Below are 24,821 nucleotides of genomic sequence, written 5' to 3'. Positions count from 1 at the left end.
AACAATTAAACAGAACGATTGTTTCCATCTTGTGCCAATTATCAATTGGCAAAGGTTATAAATAAAATTGGCTGATTCTTGATATATCTACAATTGGTATTAGACAATCATCTTATAATTTCAGCTACACAATTTTTCATTATATAATATTATCCATAAATAACTAGAAACAAATATAAACACAATAAAACAAACATTAAAACATACCTTAACAAAATATGAATACTAAACTATGTCCTATACGTATATACATATGAATCGATTCTACATTCCAAAATACAAATATAAATCCAAAATACATATATAAATATATATTTTTTGGATTCTATATTTTAAAATACATATTTTGTATTTTGGATTCTATGTTCCACAATATAAAAAACAAACTTCTAACATACCGGATTATACATTTTGGATCTCAAACTACAAAACAAGAAACAAATACTTACCGAAACCACCCTGCAACTGGTCATTTAAAATTATATGGTTATCCAACACTAAAGCAACATTGGAAGAGACAAGAGGAAAGATAAACCAGATACTAATTAATCAAAAGGAAAAAAAAATATAGAACAAAAAGAACATGGATCGAAGCAATCGAAAACGAGTTGATACAATATTTGAGCGAGTTAATATCTGGTTGCGGCTAATGTATGTGATTACCACATTTCACTCATGAAATGCAAATCCAAAACCAACTGTCATAATTAACTTAATCTTTTTCAATATATTGAGAGAAGAGCAATATGTAACTTATTTATCATGTTACACCTAAAAGAAAATTTCCAATTCACAATAAAATTGTTTTCCGTTCCTAAAGACTAAAAAATATACAGACAGGGGGGTTTAGTTCTACAGAAGGACTGTTAAAGTAAAATTTGAAATGAACTATTCCACCCATCGAGATTGCTGCAGATTGATTAACAAAACAATGCATCCGAATTCAATCTGAACTGCATAATTTGATGAATCTAGCTCTTGTGAAGTATGTATTAGTAGTGATCAGAAACAATCCTCAGTTCATATGTCACAGTAATCTACTTATCACCACCGCCAAACATTCCCATCATATCTTTAGCAGATCCCATCTGCTTCATCAAGCTTTGTAACCCACCCATGCCTCCGATTTGCTTTAGCATCTGTGGAGGGAGGACTTTGCTCATGTGCTGGGCATTCATATTTCGGGACAAGGCGCTCATTTCACCCTTCTTAGGTATTTTAAGCCCTTTCATTTTGCTCCATATCTTTGCAAGCCGTTTGTACTCTTCCAACATTTCCATTACTTCCCTAACTGGACGACCAGAACCTCGAGCTATTCGCATCACGCGGGACTCATTCATGAGCTTTGGGTTTGAGCTATCCAACTCTGTAAACATTTGTAACCATTAAAGGTTAGCTTATGAAGGTACACTCTTTCAAAACAAAGGGTTTAAGTATACAAAAATTTGATCCTCTCAAAAAGGCCAAAAAAAATATCCAGCACATGCCTTCGTTTGTCATTGAGTCCATCATTGTCATGTAACGCTTAATTTTTGCCTGGCTTTCCTTCTCACGGCCTTTTGGCATTAATTCAGCACTAAATCCTGGTAGCATAGAAAAGACCTGCATAAATAACCAAGCAAACGTCACCAAAGTAAATGTGCAGCCTCTCATTACACAATAACCAAGCAGAGTCATTATTAGTATGTGTTTAGAGCATCAAATATAAATTGTGGAAATAATAAATTCAATCAAACATAAAAAGCAGGTAACCTGGCCAATGGGACCCATTTTAAGTATGTTCTGAAACTGCTCATACATAATCCTCAAGGTGAAGTTTCCTTCTGACAGCTTTTGAAGTAGTTCAGGTTGTTGATCCATAGGAACAACTTCATGAATTTTATCCATGAACCCAGACCAGTCTCCCATGCCTAGATTAGAAGTCATCGAACAACACTAAAAATTAATATGTAAGCAAACTGACACAATAATATACTTAAAGGGCGTGGCATAACCCAATACTCATGTAAAGAAAAATCCAAGAAAACACACCTAATAGACGACTGACAAATGGTTTAACATCAAAAACTTCAAATTCATCCATGTGTTCTCCGGTACCAATGAATATTACAGGACTCTTTGTTGCTGCTACACTGAACATAAAGATTAATTAGATTTGCAAATAATTCAAATCAAACCACAACAAACACACACAAGCAACACACTCTATTTGCAAAAGTTGGCACTAAATCATATAAATACAATATAATTATCTTGGCAATACTTACGCACTAAGAGCACCACCACCCTTTGCATGGCCATCCATTTTAGTCACAATGACAGCTCCAACTGCAACACTCTGTTTAAATGCTTGAGCCTGATCAAAAGCAGCCTGACCAATACTGCTATCCATGACGAATATAACAAGATCTGGTTTCTGAACAATGCAATGAAAGATGATGTTATTGACTATTGAAAATAGAAATTAACAGAGTATCTGCAGGAAATACCGTTGCTTCTGACACTTGACGCATTTCTTCAAAAAGTGCAACTTCTTGTTTATGCCGCCCACTAGTGTCAACAATTATAAGATCACAGTTTTCGTTCTTGAATCTTTCAACCCCTTCCACAGCAATTTTCACAGGATCTGACTCCATATAGCTGAAGAAAAATGGGCCATTGCAACCAAAAAATTACTTGAGCACAAAGACCATAGGCAAGAAATGCAATTTACAACATAGAAGCAAGCAGCTGTCATCAATGAGAAAAATACAACGAAAACAAAAAAAATCATAAGATGAATCCAAATTAGAAAGAAAAAAATAAAAATTGTTTTAATTATTGATTTCATGCATTTTTTTATGTTCGTAAACTTGTATAGCATGTCTGAGAAATACTGTAAATTTGTATTAAGTCTTCTTTAGAAGAAATAAGATAAGAAAATGAAAAAGAGTACGCCCATTTGTGAGCATGGGAATCTTAGCGACATATCTGAACATGTGATTAAGGCCAGGAGAGTAAAAGCCATAACATCTGAAAAAAGAGAATGAGAACAACCAAATCTATGTCTCAGTTTCCGAAAAAGTCAGCGACAATCATCCCCAATTTTACTTTGTTCCTCACTTAATACATACTAGCAGACGAATAATATCCTAAACAAGTTGTTCATGTCATTATTCCCTAGAAGACCAACAAAAAGTCATTAAATTCTTACCCAAGATAGAATCAAAAGTTGCAGACAGCAAAACCAATTCTATTCTCTAGCAATTTCCATTATTTTCATATAAGCATGCCTTCAGATAGTGCCTCCAAAAAAATGCCAGTTCTCTTGGAATACCATTCATCAAATACTTCCGAAGCACAAAATTCACCACCATCCAATACACGATCTATATAGAAATATAACTGCCAATGTGCCTCACCGACATATAAAACTACAAGTCCACAACCTTAACTTTACTATCAACATTCAACAGGTATACGTGCAGCATGTCCAACAACAGAACAATAAGCCAACTACAGTTAAATCCAACCATCTCTGCATTTCTCAAGAGTCATATCAAATAACAACTACCAACACGTACCTTCCATAGAAAGGGATCTTAGCCTTAGTGGCGTTTTGCTTCAACTGATCAAAAGCACCAGCTCTGAACGTATCCGCGCATACCAGTGCGGGCTTCCACCCTTTCTTCTGATGATAATACGCGTATTTCGTACACGTCGTCGTCTTACCAGATCCTGAATCACGCAAACACCCACAATCATTCCAATTGCGCAAAACGCAAACCATAACGCTATTGGAAAGCAAGAAACAAACCTTGCAAACCGACGAACATGACGACGCTGGGTTTGGCCTTTTTGGGAGTGAACGAGGGTTTCCCGGGATCGAGGATTTTGCAGAGCTCGTTGAACACGGCCTGCTGGATGATCCGGCGCTTGTTGTGGCCGGCGGCGAGGTCGTCGAGGTTGACGATGCTCTTGATGTTGGTCTGCATTTCGCGGACGAGCTTGAATTGCACATCGGATTGAAGAAGCGCTCGCGTGATGTCGTTGAGGCAATCGTTGAGGACTTTCTCGTCGATGATGGTCGCATTGCTCATCTGCTGAAGAGCACGCGAAATGCTCCCACCTAATTCCGCGAGAACCATCTTCGCCCACCGTCAAATTCTTCCTCCGATCACCGGATTCGTTGAATTAGGGTTTGCACCACGTTCGCCGCCGGTGAAACAGAAAAGGCAAATCAAAATATCCACTGTGTATGCACGCCGTTTCTCGTATACACGCACACCCTAGCTATAGCTAGATTTTTTTTTTACGTTTCTAAATTCCACTAGAATTTAGAAAAAAAAAATCTTCTCTTTTTTATTAATTTATAAATTATGAACTGAAAAATAGGTTAAACAACTTAATTTATCCCTTTTCTACTTTTTTTTAAACATGTTTGTAAAGTTGAAAAAAAAAATAGGTTTAGATCGAATTAATCAGGTCGTTAATTATGTAAAACAATTAATTGAATACTTTATTTTTTTCTCAATATTTAAGATTTTTAAAACAGATTAAAAAAAATAGTTTTTGAAACACCTACATTAAAATAAAATAGGATTTCAATTAATAACTTTACCTTTAATAGTTAGAAATTTAGAATACACTATTCTTTTTTTTTTATACGTACTACCCAAGCCGAATGGTCGAGAAGACTGAATAATTTTCTTAATCCAAACATAATTTATAACTTCACAGTTAACCTTAATTAAGTCAATTTAGTGATAAATACGTGATTAAGATCTGATTAGACCCTCTCTAGGACCCACGAGCAAACCTATGACCGCGGAGGTCCATCCAAAAGGTATAAATACCATATGAGATCCAACGTGAAATTATTTTTCACTCTCAACTTACCTACACATTGTACTCGGACTAACTTGTCAGAGTGTGTTTTTGCAGGTTCCCAATGATAGGAAGAATCAATTGGAGACTACTATACCTAAAAATCATATAGACGGAGAAAACAAAGACGAAATAAGTCACTCTAAGAATAAACACTATATTTTTTTTCTTCTTCTTTAATTTATGATACATTTCATATCTTACTTTTCCAACTAGTTAAAAAACAAATTTTCGAACATACTATTCATGAAATTTCAACATAATTGAAAGAATTGTTTTTCCTATTTTGATACAATTTTATAAAATAATTATCAAAACAAATAATTTAAAAAAAAAATTATCAATCGTTAGATTTTTTAATTTTGATCTGACGGCTCATTTTTTTTTTGTTATTTTTTATTTATTGTTTTCCTTTGACTTTTTATTTTCAAATTTTCCGGTTCGCATTTACAGTTCCCTTTTCCCCTTTCTAAACCTAATTTCATTGTCTCCTTCTCGCCACCGTCGCAGCTCACCGGTCGCCGGTTTCCGTGAGTTCCTCTTTCTCTGTTTATCATTTTCTCTATTTCCTTTGCTTCTCTGTGTCTCAGCGAACATCTCTCTCTCTTTCTCTCTCGAAATTAATTTCGCAACTGAACAACGGAGAGAGGGTGAGCATTTGTGTCTTCCATGCCCTAATTTTGGTGTTGTCTCATACAATGATGCCGCAGATCGTGAAATTGTGAAGTTTAGAAGGTTTTAATTATGGCAACGGCGACATACCCTCCACCGCCACCTTTTTACAGGCTTTACAAGGAGTACTTGCAAGACCCTAAGTCTGCTCCCGAGCCTCCGCCGCCCATTGAAGGGACTTACGTTTGTTTCGGAGGCAATTACACGGTAAACATTTTTTTTTCCGATGTGTTTTTAGGATATAATGTTGAAATGAGCTTCTGCTGTTGCAATTGCTGTGACGTTGCTATAATAAACACTTTCTTTGTGAAAGTGCACATTAAGGTTTTACAAATTTATTCAAAAGATATGAAAGCTTTTGTAGATGCTTATTTTCACTAGCTTCGATTTTTGGCTTGTGAAAATAAAACCTGAAACAGCTTATGTGGGAGTCAGTTGGTTGGTTTATTGAATTCGTACGTGATTGGGAAAATAGCTTAAAGTTATTGATTTCAGCTGTTTAAGAATTATTATTGACTGTGTTTGGGAACATTTGCTAAAATTTAGAAGAAAAAATAGCTTTTTGTAAACCAAAAAAAAAACTAAGCTGACTTTATGTATTTGGACCTTTGTAGTTTATGATAAAATTTCCCCCTCAAACATTTTAGTCAAATTTTCCAACGACCTTTTTTATTCTCTTTCCGCTTCGTACACATCCTCTGTTTTTTCTAAAAAAAAATTACAGTGTAAAAGCTGTTTTTTTATGCATCCAAATAAAATTAATTATTTAAAAATCATTTTTCCGGCAAACTTATCCAAAAATAAATTTATTTTTATTATAATCTGTTGTAACAATATATTATATATATAAATTTATTTTCGCAGTTTTTTCACACAAACCTAGGATTTTGATTTGTGCATATTGATTTGTAATAAGTTGTTTCATGGTAGTAAGTTTTGCTTCTTCGGTTATTCTTAATGATTTAAGGAAATCTTGCTTAGGTGGGCACTTAAAATGGGGTTTCTTCGTGTAGGTCTGATATGCAATTTTCACAAAGTCTTTATTTATCTATTTGTACTTTTATGTATGTCATGATAACTTATTAAAATTATAATTCTTTGTTTATTTTCTCATAGACTAGTGATGTTCTGCCAAGCTTGGAAGAACAAGGAGTGCGCCAGCTCTATTCTAAGGGGCCTAATGTTGGTAGGAATTTTTCAGCCCTATTCATGTGTAACTTGATTTGATAATGTTTTGAAAGGACCACAAGTTGCTACAAATAGTTCTGGATTTTCTATTATGATGCTTTTCTATTTCAATGTTATCCAGTTGGAAGTTATCATTCCAAGAAGAATAGTAAATGATATGACTTCTGTTTCTTGCTCCATGAGAGCTGGTAGTATCATTATGAATGTCGCTTTAACCTTTGAATGCTTCTGTGAATCCTTGCTTAGTAATGTAGATAACTCACTTTTAGGTTGTTTGTCTAGACTTTGTTGCCATAGGTGCCATGTTGCAAAAGTATTCCATCTCATTTTCATCATTTTTTGGAAATTTCAGTATGAGAAAGATGAATCACTAAGGCACAAACCTAGAATAGATACAACGTCAATTGCAACTTTACATGCACTGGCTTTCCAAATTGGGTATCTATTCCCTTAGTTACATGATAGGATGTCGTATTACGTCTTGAGCATTTGTGGCGAAATTGTTCATTGTAACCTGCATATAATCCTACTGCTCCAGAATTATGACATCCAAGTCCATAAAGTGAGTAATTTCAAAAGGGTCAATTGTCCACAATATTTTCTCTTTGATTATTAGTTGCTTTAGCATAACCATTACAAGATTTTTTTTAAACCTTTTACCTTCCATCCTTAAGTAAAAGATTCCAATATTCTATAGATTTCAAGAAGGAGCTGAGGTCACTTAATGGAGAGCTGCAACTACATGTCTTGGAGCTTGCTGATATTCTTATTGAGAGACCTTCACAGTATGCAAGGAGAGTCGAAGAAATTTCAACTGTATTCAAAAACTTACATCACCTTTTAAATTCATTGCGTCCTCATCAGGTATACTCTATTCTATACAACTTACTCAGGAAATATACTAGCCTTTGACTGGCATGCTGCTGTTCTCTTCCCGTAGTCTGGGATTTTAACTATATCTTGTATTTACTTTGTAGGCGAGAGCAACATTGATTCACATTTTGGAACTTCAGATACAACACCGTAAACAGGCAGTGGAGGATATAAAGAGGTATATACATATAATATTTCGTTATTGTTTCTTAATTGCACATAAAACCAAAATAATCTTTTGCTCTGGTACCAGCACTTTGAAATGTACTTATTCTATCAATTTGAGAGCCTTTAACAATTTAGTTGTTTTATATGGGTGGTGGTAATTTCTTCCATTTATCCACTAACAATCCAAATTGTCCTTGCATTAGTTCAACCCATCTGTCCAATCATAGGAGAACTTAATGGATTGGATCAACTATTATTTTGGATAGTGAATAAATCATCAGTCATGTCTTTTAGACTGATGCATATAGATATTAATATATTATTACATGATGAAAACAATCCTCAGATGTATATAATAGATCCTGTTTTTTTTTTTTTTTTTGTAGTAAGGCCTCATTCAGTATTTTTATTTGTGACTTTCAAAATTTCAAACACTGCAACCATTTTTTAGTTTTTAAAAAGTTTAGTTTTTGGTTTTGGGTGATTCTTAGTTTTGAAAAATAGTTTAAAAAACTCCCATCATGTTAAAATTAATTTATAGATATGTATATGTTTATATAATGGTAACAATGCTCAACAACAATATTAGTAGTGGCGGTAGTAAAGCCTCAGCTACTCGATATGGGACTCCTAACAGAAACCTTACAAAAAATAGCCTATAACTTGCTATAGAGTTATTATGCCTCCTTGGTTCATTTACCCATGTCTGTTTACCTTAATAACTACAGTATACCTCTTTAAAATTACGCGAAATAACTGCATACTTGAAATATTTCTTAAACCCATGGAAGACCATAAGAAAGTTTGAATTGTTAATCACGTAATTAAAACTGTCAATGGATACCTCTCACGTTTTTCCTTATTCTACAACCCTTTTCTAAAATTTTGGGACTTAGAAGACTAATTTAAATGCATCTTGGTTAAGTTCAACGAGCTTTGGATAAAAAAAAAAGGCTGTGATGCTTGTGAAACTTGATTGGTCTGAAATGTAAGATTTTATAGGCAGTGCACAGAAAGTTGATAGGAGGGAAATGCTTAAGTGGGGGAGTGAACTATAATTTCTTAACATTATTTGTGGCTATTTGTAAGGGTTTAAATGCTTAAATCCTCAGTGCAAAGGAAGTTGATAGGAGGGAAATGCTTAAATTAGGGAGTGAACTATAATTGTGGGTAGGAGATGGTTTAGCATATCTTACTACCTTTTTTTTCCTTGCTTATCTAGTTTTGCCTTGGTGAAAATTGAGCAGCTATTTTTCTTTTATATAATACTAATGCATGATTGGGACAAACATTTATTATAATCTTGTCAGAGTAAAATCCTATTTTGATCTTTCAAAACATTGAATCAGTTGTATGATAAGGAGAGAAAGAAGACTTGTTAGGAGACGAATTTAGTCATTTTCATTATTTAGATTCCTTAGTTTATTATGGAGACATGCCACCTAGACACCGATCTATTAATTTGTCACTGATTTAGTAATTCATCTACTATATAAACCATGAATAGTAAGGAGTAAGTAAAAAACGGAGGAGAATTATCGAATTATCAGTTATTTATCTGTTTAATTGTTTTCTTTCTTTTGGAGGCATCCTTAACCTTGAATCAAGGAATTACTGTGTTCATATTATTGTATTAGTTCTTTTTTACACCGATTCCTTCCTGAAAAATATGATGATTGGTAATTTATTGGTGGGACAAATGTTATCGAATCCTAATCTTGTAGGGACGAAAATGGTGTTTGACTTTTTTTTGTTATTGCAGGAGGAGAGAAGAAGCACGACGGCTCCTTAACGAGTCCTTGGCAACACTTGATGGTCATTAGAGCATTCTCTATCTTGTATTCACAGAAAGAATCTACGGATGAAATTAATTTTAAAACGGGTTTGACCTCTAAATTTTAACAAAGGATGAAAAGATTAAAGCAAGAGATTAGATAAAAGCTGTTTTGCATCTTGTGGAGATATATTAGAATTAGAAGAATTGTGTGTTGCTACTGCCCTTATAAATATTTAGTGTATGGAAGTCTGAATTGTCAATGTAGGATAGTGGTGGGACGAATTTGCTTGTATTGAATATTATTTAAATACTATTATACTACCATCTTTCTGGAAAGTTTCACTTTTAGTTTTCCTGAATGGTTCTATTGCACATTTCCTCCACTTTTAACATAATGAACAGCAACACCATTTAACACCATTTACCTAGAATGATGATGAGGACAAGCATAAATCATTCAAGGAATAAGCTATTAGAGTGCTTAGACACCATATAAGTTTGAAAATAAAGACTCAATATCTTTGATTAGAAGTTAAATTTTAATTCTAGCTTTTTTTTTTAAATAGGTATCGTGTCTATTGCAAATTCATTTATTGAAGAAATAATATATAAATGAAATAAAAAAAAGGGTAAGGAAACTGAATAAAATTGTTAATGGCATTGAATTGGTTTAAAAAAAATGTTGATATCACTATGTTCAAACATATAATGATATATTATTGTTAATGAAACAAGCTATAAAGTGTTCTAATTAAAAATACTAATAAAAAAATCCTATATAATTTTTTGGAAATTGAAATATTATATTTAGTTTTAGAAACATTACTCCATTGTCTTCCAGTTATTTGAAATAATGTAACCTCTTAATTATATAATATTTTTTTAACATAGATTTTTCTGCTTTAAATCGCATAACTTTCTGAAAAACATTTCTTTTTCAATTAATTATACAATTCAACAATAGATAGATGGTTTAGTTTAAGAAGGTCATGCAGTTTAGTTTTCGGTTGGTACGAAGTATATAAATTTTAATTCCGATTAGTACGAGAAAGACTCCTTTCTTAAATAAATAATGTGTCTATATCAAGTATGGACACGTATAACTAAAATATTAAATTCAAAAAATATTTATTAAACTTTTAATAATTTTTGTACAATTTTAACATAATTTTAAAAAAATACATTAATTTTTTAAAAGCTTAAATTTGTTATATAAATTTTTAATATGATAATAAAAATGCTGAAACATCTTTGTACTAAAAAGCTACTTAAAAAAACTGGATTTAATCTTTATTATTAATTTATATAATTTATAATTATATAATATATAGATTTGTATCTTCATGTCTTATATTTTAAAGATTATACATATTCATGTCGTATTAGTGTTCGTGTCTATGTAGATAATATAAGTAAACTTATTTTGGAAAAGAAAATGATAATGCAACTGTTCCAGTCTAATATAATGGACATTGTCTCAATCCTACTGACAAAAACTGGAAAAAGATAAATTCGAAACGATAATACTGATAGGATTGACTGAAAATATTAATATAGTGGTGGATTCTATACTGTGTTGATAGGATACTATAAAAGCAGAAAATGCTACCACAAACAGAAGCTGTAAAAGCAGATTACAGCACCATTAACCTTTATATGAAAGAAAACAAATAGCAAGACATAATTAGTCAACCTGAAGCAGCTATTTGCTGCCTCTATTATTACGTTATAGACATTCACCACGTTAGAAGATATCAGGTGGGAAGTTCCCTGTAAAGGGGTTGCTCTGTTGAGCCTGCTTCAAATGCATTGCCAAAGCATAGTTATTCACCTGTCAACAAATCAATGGACATAGTAATCATCAGTATGCACAAAAACAATTATTAATGGGACGTAACAATTTATTTATGACTTCAGATTTTTCATCCACCACTTTGTCACCAATCGGTTTGTCTGAATTTAAAAATGGACCAATTTTAATAGAACACTTGTAAACCTATATATAAATAGCAGATTGCTAGAATGACTCTCAACCCCAAATGAGAAGTACATGACAAGGTAACTATGCATTTCTAACTATCGGTGTCAAAACAAAAGAGTGTGAAAAAATAAGGCCAAATCATGAGATAACACTGATTAAATCCTTAGCTCAATGATCAGCTGTGACTGTGAACAATTAAGATGGAAAGTTGATTCAAACCTCGAGAGTTCTAATCTGCTCCTGGTATTGAGACACCAATTGCTTCAAATGCTGCAACTCCTGGTTCTTAACCTCGTAATCAGCAAATCGTTCATGCTGGATTCTAAAAGCATTTTTGAAAGAATTTTTCTCCTTAATCAATGCTTCAATTTGTTCTTTCAGCATCAAATTTTCCTGAAAATGAGAACATTTTTACAACAACTAAGATACAAGCTGAACCAGAAAGAAACACTATAGATTTATTCCTAAATCGCCAGATACTAAAATATAGAATATCAGAAAAGCTATCAGCAAAGGTGCAGTCTAAGCATTATATTTCTAGCTCCTAGTTCTTTTTTAAAAAAATTACACAATATTTCTATATGAAAACAAACTACAGAGTATTGTAGAAAATCAGCCACAACATACTTTGCATGTTTATTCAAAGAAGATCCATATAGACCAGATTGTCTAAGCACAGTAAGTTTCAGCCTCTCTCCAGACTTATCTTCTCATACAAGCAACAAAAAACCAAGCCTTTTCCTACTATGTTTGGCTACATGAATGAAATAATGTCATATTACTCTTATCATAAACAATTCTGTAAACAAACGACCTTTAAATCCTTCTTAATGGTTTTGCCAATAACTTTTCTTGACCTCCGTCTACCTCTATTAACAACAAGACTAACCTATATTTGATCTAATCTCCTTCCTGGAGCTTCTACATATCTTCTCCACATACACCCAAACACCACTGGGCCAAAATTCTACTATTTTTTCTACTACAGGTACATAACCTCAACATCCTTTAAATTTGTCAAGTAAGTCCATACATCTAACACAGAATTCTCTTCTTTGATACAGTGAGGTTATCTTCTTGTTGACTTCTTGCCACCCAGCACTTAGTTCCCCATTATGTTTATTTTCTTGTTTAACCTCGTATACAGGCTAGTGAAACTAAAACAATATACACAGAATCATTACGCAAAACAACAAAGTAAAAATATTACAATGAAAGAATTAGAATGAACCATCCTCAGCTTAAGTTAACAATAGAGTTCATCCACAAACAAACAATCTCAAATCACTCAACATCACCCAACTGCTACTTCATGGTCAATAGCATACATCACACAATTGATCTGTTCCTCTAAACACACATTCACTCAGACATGCAAGACATCAGAGTTTGGTTGACAACATGAATCTTGAATGGTTTTACAATGAATACCTTCTGAAGTGCATCAGTTGCCTCAGCCCTTGCTCTTTCACTGATTGATTTCTCTAGAACTTCCAGCATTCTCGCAGCACGGGCTCTAGCATCATCAACACTAGTAGCAACCATCATTTCCCTAACAAAAAAGTCAATCCACTCTGCTCCATCTACAGGAAGGTGGTGGTTGTTCAAAGTAGGCTGGTCCTCAGGAACAGAAGCATTTCCATTATCTTCCAATTTACCTACAGAGTTTCGCAAAAAAAAAAAGTAAATTTCTCAATTAGTTTTGTTACCAAAACTTGTTCGTAATTTATTCAACTCATATCATTATCTTTCCACAGCCCCTGTAAGGTTAGCACAGAAGTCCACTGGTACAATACCAAAATGCAATTAACTAACTGTTAACGATCCTATCATAGAGCATGCAGAAACATAATTTTGTCGTAAAAGTTTAGTCTACAAAGCACTCAATTGCACATGGAATCCAACCATACCTGCATCCAAATTAACAATAACATCCGATCCTTCAGCATTTCTATTTCCATCTGCATTTCCCAAGCAAAGCTCGTTCAGCCTCTTGATAGCAGCATCTATATCATTCCCACACTCCTGAAGAACCCTCTCAAGAACCTGAAAGGTAAAATAACAACCGATAAGATATACATGAGGAAGAGAATCATCCATATCAATCATACACCTTTTAACTAACACCAACCTTAAACATCATAAATTGGACCGGCTAGCCAAAAGTCAAATGCCAGCTTGCGACCATTTACTATGACCACTCCCCCAGTAACACTAACAATTGAGAGGCACTAAGACCTCAGATAGTCAGTCAGCGTTGGGCCTTCAGGCTCCATTATGACACTCTAGGCCCAACTATGATACTTCTAGCCCCAATTACGATATTCCAGACCTAATTATGATATTCTAGACCGCCCATGGCACCTAATTGGTGCACAGCTGGCATTACCTCTTCCTCTCCCTCGCACGTGACAGCATTCATAACACCCCAGAAAATGGGAAACATGGTAAATGAATAGGGATAACCCCAAAACTCATAAGAAAAAATGAGGGGCGTTTCGACAAAAAGAAACAAAGCGACTTGCACAAATCTTTTTGTCGATAACCACAAACCAGTAAATCGGATATTGATTAACATGTTCGTTAAATGCGTATGACCAATCCAGGTCAGTACAGCTACTGAGTTCAAGTGTGAACGCAAAACCAAAGGCGGAAATTCCCTATCTCGATTCAAGCCAAAATTACATTCTTTAATTATTTTGCAGCACAAGAAAAACGAAAGGAAAACCAAACACGGTAACAGATAACAACAATAAGCCCAAGAAGATAAGCTACAATTCTAACCTAGCAACAAAACCATAAACCACAGGGTTTAAGAAATTCGCGAAACAGTAAAGTGTAACCGTGAGCGGATTCAAACACACGAAAAAGCAAAAGCGAGAAAGAAATCAACAGATACCAGGTCGTCCATGTGGGGAAAGAGCGGGCGAAGTTGGTCGATGAGAGAGAGGGGAGGGAAGCGAATCGGCGAAGAGGAACAGCGGAGCCTCTTGGAGAGTGGCGGAGACGGAGGAAGGTCTTCGAAGAAGGATCTCTTGGTTCCGCACACAGCAGCAGACATCGTTCTTCAACGCAAACGCTACCAATTTCAAACAATCCTTTGACGATCGCCTCCAATTCAATCCGAACGAATTGGGGTTAGGGTTTGGGAAGAACGAGAGTTATCAGAATCGAAGGGTTTTCGTGAGGGTTAGGTTCTGCGCTGTTCCTGGAAGAGGAAAAGTGTGGAAATTGAGAGAACTATTTATAGTGCTATGCCACAGAGGAGACGGAACTTCCACGTGCTTACCAGCGCGTCGGGTACCAGCTTTTCCTTTGTCGGAAATTCTCCCTATAAAACCAAAACCTTCAAAATTGTATATAAAATTCAAATGTGTTTAACTTAGAAAAATTTAAGATGATGTCATTTTATTAAAATATATATATATATATATATATAAAATTTCGACACATCTCTTAAATGATGTGTCTGTTGTATCGAGTATTTTAAATGGTGTGTCTGTATCGAGTATTTTAAATGGTATGTTTGTTATATCGGGTATGACACTACTATAGTTCTAACACAATTTTAAAAATAAAAAATATATTATTTTTTAAAAATTTAAATTTATTGTTTAAATTTTTATTATAAGTATAAAAATAAAGAATAAATTTATTTAAATCACAGAAACTGATATTTTAAATTAGTTTTTAATTATTATCATGAATGTTGTGTGGAGCATTAAATTTACTTTTTAAATTTTTACTATCTATCTAACAGTTCGTATTGCTATTATTTTATGAGTATTAAAAGCTTTACCTCACTTGATTCGATTTCCTTTTCCGGAAAAAAAAATTAACGTGTAACTTCTTTAAAAATATTTTGCTACTTTTTTAATATTGTATAAAAATTAAAAATAATTTCATATCTTTAAGAGAAAAGTTCTTATAATTACTAATAGTATAAAATCCTTAACTAACTCGTGTATTATAACACTTTAATACGCACCAATAGAATCCTTACACTTGCGCTTTATTTATTTCTCCCAAAAGATAAAAAATTTATTATAATAATTATTAAAATAAGAAGTATTATTAAATTATTAAAAATTAAAAATATACTGTAGATAGCTTTTTTTGTTATATAGGTGATTTTTTTTATTGTAAATCGTTATTTGAGTTTAAAAGAACAGTTAAATAAGATTTTTTACATTTCAAAAAAGTATTAAAAGAGAATCTCATTTATTAATAAATATTTATATTGACGAGAGAATGTAATTAATATATTTTTTATTATAACTAAAATTAATAATATTAATTTTAGTAATAAACAAATATATTTTGTTTGTTTTTTAATTCAAATAACTTTATTCTTTATGATTTATTTTGTTTTTTTTTTCTCTTTATTAATACTTTCACTTTACATCATCTAATTCAAATAAAGCATTAGAATTCATCCTAAATATTGTTTTCAAATTAAATTTGATCCAAATAACTTCATCACATTTAAATGTTTTAGATTCAACTTGATCAAATTTCTCCAAATATAAATTTAGATCGTGGTTTTAATTTTAATTTTTATGAATGCAACCTTTTTAATTAAAATCATTGATATTATTTATATTTTTAAATTTAAATATTACATTATTAATAATAACATGTAATATTTTAATTTTTTAAAGACAACTAATATATATATATATATATATATATATAAATCTTTATTATAATATGAGGAGTGAAATGATAATAGACATTTCACTAACAAGCACAAGATAAGAACATTTTCAAGAAAACAATCTAATCATTATATAAGAAATATAGAGTCCTTTTGAAATAAAATATGCTGAATAAATAATAAAATATTATTGTAATGATTAGTGTGTTTATTTATAAAATTCTGATGAACCTCTAACGCATGAGTCAAGGTTAAGGTAGATTTTCGAGTCAACCTTCAAATTTTAGATGAATTTTCGTATCTTGATTACATTAATCTTATGATAAAAGATGTTTGTCGAAACTATCTCATAGGAGTATTCAATCAACGATCTTAACTGATACACTTAACCGTACTATACAATTATCTCTAATGATTGTATTAGATTGTAATAGGCATCATATTTGGAATAATTTCACATAGATAATGCTCCATCACTCAGTTAGGACAAACTCTAATTTTGAATGCATTGTAGTTTGTATGTATTTTGTCAAAAACTATTCTTTTATACTTTTCAATATGATGTCAGTCATCACAGTTGTGAAAAGAGTGAAGCTGAATGTTTTAGAAGAAAATATTTGACAATTTCTAATATGGCACTGTTCACCAAAATATAAAAGCAATATTGCATGGTAACAATGGTGAATGAAACACGATGGTGATATCAGATAAACACTACACAAACGGATAAACCCCCAGCATTCACACAACCACACTCATGCAGCAAACACACCCAAGCTAAGCTAAAAAAGGGCTCTGAGTGTTGACTTGCAAAATTGCAACAATACCAAAACAACATAAAAGCCTTCACAGAATCACAGCCATAGTTCATAGTTCAGCATTCTCTCTCAATGGACGTTCTAACTCTTTTTCTTCTGAGATATAGTCGAAACTGTCTTCAGTCTCTGATGTTCCATCATTGGTTTCTGCATCTAGAGGGTTTCTGAACATTTCACTGTTCTCTATATGAGAAAATTTGTCCTTAGACTCTCCCTTGAGTAGCTCTACCACATCAAGCATGGTTGGTCTCTTCTCAGGAAGATCCTGAGCAGACATAAGTGCAACTAAAACAACCCTTTTAAGCTCTGCCTCCACATAGTTACCATTCAGTCTTGGATCAGCAATTTCACCAAATTTCTTCTCACAAACCAATGGCAATGCCCAATCAACTATTGATTGCCTCACTGTGGAACTAAGCTTTTCTGTTGGTCTTCTGCCACTGGCGAGTTCTAGAAGGAGAACACCAAAACTGTAGACATCACAACTCTCATATGCTTTACCTAACATAGCATATTCTGGTGCAAGGTAGCCAAGAGTTCCCTTAACTTTTGTAGTCATCACATGTGTTGCCCCATCAGGGATCAACCTGGCAAACCCAAAATCAGCAACCTTGGCCCGGAAATCAGAATCCAGCAACACATTGCTTGATTTAATATCCCTGTGGATGATACGTGGTGTTGCTTGGTGGTGAAGGTACCTGAAAGTAATAAGATTTATGGATAATAAACGGTTATGGAAGACTACGTAGCACATACACTGAGGACATTGATACGAACACAGAAATACGTACAATATCTAAAATGTAGCATACGAGTATACAGATCTATATATTATATAATTATAAATTATATAAATTGAAACTTTATGTGAACAAGTATGTTTCAGATTTTTTTTTAGCAGAAAGATGTTTTTCGTAACTGGTTCAAAAAGATTTGTTCCTTATTTTTATAATCATAATTTGAGTTTTTAGAAAATTGATGTATTTATCTTTTTTAAAATTGTGTTAGAACCGTGATAGAAATCTAACAAATATTTGTTGAATTTGACATTTCACCGATACGTGTTTTACGAATGCCGTACGAGTGTCAGTGTTCGATACATATGTCTGACATGGACACGTCATTTAAGATTAGTGTGCGAGCCTTATTGGTAGAAGAAGTTCATAAGAAAAGTAAGGTTAGTACTCACACAATTCCTTCAGCAGAACCAATTGCTATTTTCATCCGACGATTCCAATCGAGAGGGCTTTCGAATGAATGGTGTCCATGAAGATGAGAGTGGAGACTCAGATTATGCATATATTCATACACAATTAACCGTTCCTGTCCTTCAGCACAGAAGCCACGAAAACTGAGAAGATTCTTGTGTCGTATTCTTGCCAAGATTTCAAGTTCAACTGTAAATTCTGTCTCATCTATGTTGCTCCAAACTTTCAATCTTTTCACCACGATCTGAAATGACAAGATTTTTCAAACAATAAAGTGTTTATATAATATACATCCGTGGTATTTGCTTGTCATCAGCATATTACAGTAGCTTCAATTCTCAAGCGCTAGATAAAAGGTTTTGAATAGAGGTTTATGCAGCATTAACCCCTGAAACTTCTGATCATATATTCTTTAGAAATCACGTCACTAGATAAAACCAAATCCCACTAGTCTAAATACAAATCCATTAAGGAAGGTAAAACAATTTCACTCTCTTGATTAATATACAACCTTTTTCCATTCTAGTTCAATGCTATTGCTAAGAATAAGAATGAATAACTGAATATTAAAATTCTTATCAACATCAAGGTATCATACTACTTGGGCTCATTCACTAACTATAGAGAACATTATGGTTTTCCAGTGCATGAATGCAGTATATTGTACAAGTCTTCCAGATACGAATAACTTTTCGAGTGGTACACTCTAACACAAGATCATCACCCTATTCGTGGCTAAAATGCGCAAGAACAATCATAGAAGGCACAGAATGCAGCAGATTTGATACAACAGCATCAATAACAACAGCAATAAGTAAATGAATAAAATTCAAAGCATAGTCATACTTGCGATCCATCCCAAAGTTGGCCCCAGTACACACTGCCAAAGCATCCTTCTCCAAGCTTGTTGTCATAGTTGAAATTGTTCGTAGCAGAGTGTAATTCCTTCAAAGAAAACACCCGCCATGTGGGTTGTTCTTTCCCTCGCCTTGCCCTGCATGAACAAGACTCCAGTATCAAACATCTATTGGGTAGAAAATAAAATGAAAAGGCATAACTGAGACCAGAAGATAAAAGATGCACTTAAAGAACTGTGCCAGTGTAGGATCAATGAAACATACACCTTGTATGCTCAGAGCACTTAAAATCTTCTCTACTAATTTTGCCTCTAGAGTTCTACCTAACAAACTTAATTGATTCTTCTTACTCAACAAGAGTCAAGATTGCACAATGAAAAATATCTAACATTCATTATTTTCTTCAAAATTAAACACAAGAACTGAAATCAAACAAACATCTAATTTGATCCAAAAAAACAACAACAGAGCAAGAAAAAGAGTTAAACAAGATTCATGAATTACTCTCATACCGGTTCGAAACTTTTCCGCAACAAAACCAAAAAGCCATAACCTTTTCACCAATGAGACCTACCCACCTTCTCCCTTCTCTCTGTTTTGCAAAACAAACCCAGAAAATGTGAACAAAATAAAAACTTGAAACCGACCCACCAACCCAAAAGGTGTGTTGATGTTGTCCTTGTGTTCCTTTAACCTCGGACTTTGTTTCTTAGGATGGATATTCAGTTCTCAGAGTGAAGGTAGATGAACAAACATGTGTTGCATGAAACAAAGAGAAGAAAAGAGAAAGAGGAGGAGGAAGAAGCAATGCAAAAGGTGATGTTCAGAGAAACTCAAAAGAAAGTGGTAACAGAAAAGAACAGAGCTTCTTCTGTTTAAGGGAAGTTAAGGGCAGTTACTCCTCTCAGACCTTGTCACACTGAACTCCAGCTGTTGGAAAAGTTATTGTTTTTTAATTATTAAACAAAACAAAATATGTGTGGGACCCACATTTCTCTTTAACATTATTTTAATTGTCTTTTGGAAAAATGATGATGACTTATTATATAATATAAAATAATATATTAGAAGTTATAATTTTTAAAAAAATAATAATATTAGAATTTATAGTAGGTTGTATTATGTTTTTAAAAAAAATTAATTTAAAAATAAATGACAATCTTAACCTACAAAACCCAAAAAAGAAGGTTGTGACCAAAAAAAAAGTAAAAGAAACAGAAATAGAAATAAATGAAAAAAGGATCTGTTGTTTAAATAGACAAAAATAATTATATACCAAATAAATAGACAAACAATAATATATATTTATATTATTTCTTTTTTTATATGTAAAAGAGAAAATTAAAATGGTATAAAAAGATCTTACAATAATTAAAATTTCATCTTATCAGAAATGCATTTAATTTTGATCTATTATAATAATTTCGGAGTTGGGAAAGTTATAGTTCTCTTATCTAGTTTGTGTTTTAAAAATAACATTTTCATAAAACTATATTTTTCGATATATTTTTTAACTAATTTTCTCTCGAAATTGTTTTCATGAAAGAATTTAACTTCTGTAAGTTGTTTTGGAACAAAAGAAATGTATCACGTTTCTGCTGTTAAATTATTTAATGAAATAAATAGTTATTTTTATCAAATATGATATTCATTTCTAAATAATGTAGTTTAAATTATTTATTGATTAAATAATGTAATTTAATTTTTCTATGTTGCTTTATCAATAATTATTTAATCCAAACCCATCTTACTATTTTTTTTAATTCCTTGGCTTGTGAATTTGTAATTATTTAATATTATTAGTTTATAAAATATCAAATTACCTTCCACAAAAACAAAAACAAAAATGAAAAATGAAAAAACTTTTACGGAATGATACATACGAAAAAAAAATGTTTAAAATCACTGAAGTGTCAATATTGATCATGGAGAGACTTGTATTAGTGCAGTTAATTACAAAATTAATTAATTTAATTAGGATTAGTTATTTATACTCGATCATAAGTGAAGATTTTTTTCTCATTATTTTGTAATTTTGGCATCCAACATAAAATATAATATAAGAGAGGATATGTTAGAACACATAATACATTATTTTCTTTCTATGAAAACGATTTTTTTCTCATAAATAATGTAATTTTATTTGACTTAAGTTATATTAAATTTTACTAAAATTGTGCTCAACATCTACAACTTTTCCAACTTTAAAGCAAAATTATTTTTGTCTATTTCAAAAAATATCAAATTAAAATTACCGTATTTAAAAGAAAAAAACACCGAAAACGTTATGGAATAAATTTTTTCTTATCACATATAGTGTCATACATTAATTTTGTTTTTTTTACTGTCAAAATATAATTTGATAGGAGTAAATGTAAATGCAGTTTAAATACACCTTTCTCACTTAATTTATCGAAACGTTTTTTTAAGGATAACGGAACTCAAAAACTCCAAAGCAGACAATATCTTAGATGCGGTGATTGATTCTAAAACTTCAAAGCAGACAATATCTTAGATGCAATGATTGATTCTAATGATATTATCTTAACGAACTTGAAGTCAGAACATTAACGTCGTCTGTTAAAATCACGAACAAAATGATGTTATCTAAATCGACTTGAGTTCGAATTTTTGTTTAAAAAAACTTTCTAATTAGAACTTAATGTATCCAAATATATGAATGCATTTTTTTTTCTGAATTTGGTATCGACCATGCAGATTCCTTTATCTTACTTATCAAATTTATGCTAAAAAAGATTATAGCATTTATATCTTATTACTCAATATAGGTGAAACACTTAAATGGTTTAGTTATGATGGGTAGAGAGGGGTAGTTATTAAAGACAAATACAAGTTTTAAATAGAAGAGTCTGAGTTGGTTTTATGAGACTTGTTTTGATCTAATATTTTCCTCATGTTATTTTTTAAAAATAGTTTATATTCAAACAGGCTAATTAATAATTATTTAAAAGTAGTTTATATTGCGTATAAATAAATTTTGTGAAATTACACTTTTGAGCTTCCTTTTTCGTCTTTGAAATATTTTTTTTATCCAAGAGAATCCCTTTTGATGTAATTTTTTGTCACAAAAATTGGCAATTAGGGTAGAGATTGTAACATTTTTCATCATTTTAGGAAATTAGTGTAAAAATGGAGTTGTTGTTCATAAAGATTCCTACGAGGATACATTAAGAAACTAACCAAATTCATGTGAGTTTTTAAGTGAGTTTGGATTTGTAGGTACACTGCACAAGGGCACCAAGGACATCAACGCAGCTGGTTAGACAAATTTGAGTATCTTTGAAGTAAAAATTTATGTTCATCTTTTTTTCTCATGAAATTTTTGTTAGAAAATTAGTATATAATTAAATAAACTTTTGCAAAAGATTAGAATAGCAATAAAGAAATATATGGGTTGAAGATCTCGTATCGATTAAATATAAGTTCAGTTCATAGTATATAAGTAAATGCAGATTTTATCTTACAAGTGGATTTTAGACTTAAACTATTTTCTAATATGGTATTAGAATCTATTATAGCAATAGTTTGTCAGACCCATAAATATGTATTTCACGCATGAGTTAAAAGTCTCGACCTATTATAATAAGTTGCGAAACTAAAGACCAAATAAAAATTAATGTAAGTTTTTTAGATTAATTATATGACAAATTAAAGATATTTTACTAATTTAAAATGGGACAGATATGACCACGGGAGAGTATGTAGACAGACAAATATGTACATATTCATCCGGGTTATCATGTCTAATTTTAAAAATCAAATATTGTCGATACACATACTTGTACCCAATCAATACAAAGATTATCCGTCAAAATCAGAACAAGTTTAAACAATACCTCTAGGGATGAATTTATTTCATCCTAAATATAGATCACCATCAATAAAAATATAAGAATATATATTTATAAATGTTGGATGAAAATTTGTATTTGAGTCCTTCAAAATTTTACAAAATTTAATATTTATTTCCTCTTTCTACCTTATTTTATTTATATATATATATATATTCTTTTATTCTTTTCTAACTAGATACCATAAATGAATTTTTGATTTTAAAGTGGATTTGATGTTGTGGTTTCTTTTTCAAACAAAAATTATTAAAGTTATACTGAAAGTGAGCTTTTAACAAAAAAATTATTAACAATAATCACTTATTGAGCTTTTTGAAGTGTCGTTCATAAAAGAATCTTGATATATAAAAATTCACAAAAATTTATTATTAATAATGAAATATTCTCCTAAATTAGATAATACAAAAGAAAAAAATGTGAGAAAAAGAGAAATATATAAAATAAAAAACTAAAACTATCATTATTAATTATCAATATACACAGATATTTAATACACAACTCAAACAAAAAAAAATGAAAACATGTCATTGACTATGTCAAATTTCACACTAGTAATACTTACTAAAAAAATTGGCTTCTTCTTCCTGCACCCTACATTTTTCTTCCTGCACCCCACAATTTTGTAAATTCCAAAACTGACCTTCACCTTTTATTTGGAAAAACTAGAGTTTTTCAGGTTACCAGATATTGAGATCTGGGAGTGTGCTACGGATTCATCAATCTAGAAGTGATTCGTGTTCTTTTTCAAATAAAGGGGTGTTTTGAAAGCAACTTATTGATTTTCGGATTGCTGAATCCAGAAGTCTAATTTTTGTTACGGATTGATGGATCTGGAAGATTACCGTATTCACCAATCCAGAATATTTATGGATTTTTCAATCCAGAATGCAAAAAAATAAATGCGAATTTCTCATTCCGTAAAATTACCGAATTGCATTGTCCGGAAGAAGAAAGAGTAGTGTGGGTCTTATGTGTATTTTGGGGTTTCTAAAAATTAGTAGGGATATTTTTGTCTTTGCATTACATTGTGGGGGTGCAGGAAGAAAAATGCAAGGGTGCAGGAAGAAACTGCCTAAAAAATTTAACTCGTCATTGGGTTGTTGGGCCTTTAGTTATTGGGCTTTGACCCCTTTTCTTAAATTTTATAAAACTTACTAAAAAAATAATAATAAATATAAACAAAAGATAAGAAAAATAAAAAAGGACACTCTCAAATTTTGTGTAAACTATCTTATATTAATTTTTTTAAGGAAAACCATGTTGGCGTTAGTTAAAACAAACATACTAGTATAAATAACAAGTATGTAAAAGTTTATCATGTAATGGTTCAACGATTTTTTCAAAACTATTATTTAGATGTTTCTTTTATTTTTTTTCTCTCCTTGAAAGTAAAAAAGTAAATAATGAAGCAACATTATAATTATTATTATGTATGGTTAAACCATAAACCTAAATAAGACGACACATGACTTTTATATGTATTTAGAATGTTGAAAACTTATAAAATATATTATTTTTAATCTTTAATATTAAATTATAATTATATTTCTCTATATTTTAATTATAGATATTGTTTTATTAATACCAAATTAACCACTATTCACAAAAACCTTGATATCTTAACAAAATATAGGTATATTATATAACATACTCATAGTTAAAAACACATTTATTTTCCTTCCAGAACAACAAAGTTAGTTAGTTGCGTGATAATGAAACGATGAAACCTAATCACTTCTCGAATAGGGTCGGAACCAAAAGAACATACTTTTCTTACTTCTCTACTCTGTCTTTGTGAACTATAAGTTTGGATGGTATAGGTAAAAGACACTCAAACGTTAAAGTAAAACTTCGGTGTTTGGCAATCGGTGTTATTAATACTGA

General features: G+C 31.6%; 4 protein-coding genes across 4 annotated transcripts; 1 reads left to right on the top strand and 3 right to left on the bottom strand.

Annotated features, from left to right (window-relative positions):
- Positions 1-704: 704 nt before the first annotated feature.
- Positions 705-4,384, bottom strand: LOC137818655 (signal recognition particle subunit SRP54 2). The gene is made up of 8 exons (XM_068622202.1): positions 3,797-4,384; positions 3,564-3,717; positions 2,490-2,640; positions 2,268-2,416; positions 2,032-2,132; positions 1,753-1,910; positions 1,488-1,602; positions 705-1,366 (listed from the first exon to the last, which is right to left on the bottom strand). The coding sequence occupies exons 1-8, from the start codon at positions 4,125-4,127 to the stop codon at positions 1,038-1,040; spliced, it is 1,488 nt and encodes a 495-aa protein (XP_068478303.1). The 5' UTR covers positions 4,128-4,384; the 3' UTR covers positions 705-1,037.
- Positions 4,385-5,278: 894 nt separating this feature from the next.
- On the top strand, positions 5,279-9,880 carry LOC137818137 (mediator of RNA polymerase II transcription subunit 7a-like). Its single transcript, XM_068621373.1, has 6 exons — positions 5,279-5,396; positions 5,577-5,745; positions 6,655-6,724; positions 7,424-7,590; positions 7,704-7,777; positions 9,530-9,880. Exons 2-6 carry the CDS (start codon positions 5,611-5,613, stop codon positions 9,588-9,590), a joined length of 507 nt encoding a protein of 168 aa, XP_068477474.1. The 5' UTR covers positions 5,279-5,396; positions 5,577-5,610; the 3' UTR covers positions 9,591-9,880.
- Positions 9,881-11,053: 1,173 nt separating this feature from the next.
- LOC137818135 (uncharacterized) lies at positions 11,054-14,887 on the bottom strand. The gene is made up of 5 exons (XM_068621372.1): positions 14,425-14,887; positions 13,436-13,571; positions 12,957-13,183; positions 11,745-11,918; positions 11,054-11,375 (listed from the first exon to the last, which is right to left on the bottom strand). Exons 1-5 carry the CDS (start codon positions 14,584-14,586, stop codon positions 11,289-11,291), a joined length of 786 nt encoding a protein of 261 aa, XP_068477473.1. The 5' UTR covers positions 14,587-14,887; the 3' UTR covers positions 11,054-11,288.
- Positions 14,888-16,863: 1,976 nt separating this feature from the next.
- LOC137819628 (PTI1-like tyrosine-protein kinase At3g15890) lies at positions 16,864-19,926 on the bottom strand. Its single transcript, XM_068623530.1, has 4 exons — positions 19,578-19,926; positions 19,055-19,202; positions 18,190-18,452; positions 16,864-17,698 (listed from the first exon to the last, which is right to left on the bottom strand). The coding sequence occupies exons 1-4, from the start codon at positions 19,613-19,615 to the stop codon at positions 17,050-17,052; spliced, it is 1,098 nt and encodes a 365-aa protein (XP_068479631.1). The 5' UTR covers positions 19,616-19,926; the 3' UTR covers positions 16,864-17,049.
- Between the last annotated feature and the right edge of the window lie 4,895 nt (positions 19,927-24,821).

This window comes from Phaseolus vulgaris, chromosome 10 (assembly GCF_000499845.2).
Source record: "Phaseolus vulgaris cultivar G19833 chromosome 10, P. vulgaris v2.0, whole genome shotgun sequence".
Classification (NCBI taxonomy): Eukaryota; Viridiplantae; Streptophyta; class Magnoliopsida; order Fabales; family Fabaceae; genus Phaseolus; species Phaseolus vulgaris.
The sequence above is the reverse complement of the archived record's forward strand: the minus strand, read 5'-3'. Positions and strand labels throughout refer to the sequence as shown.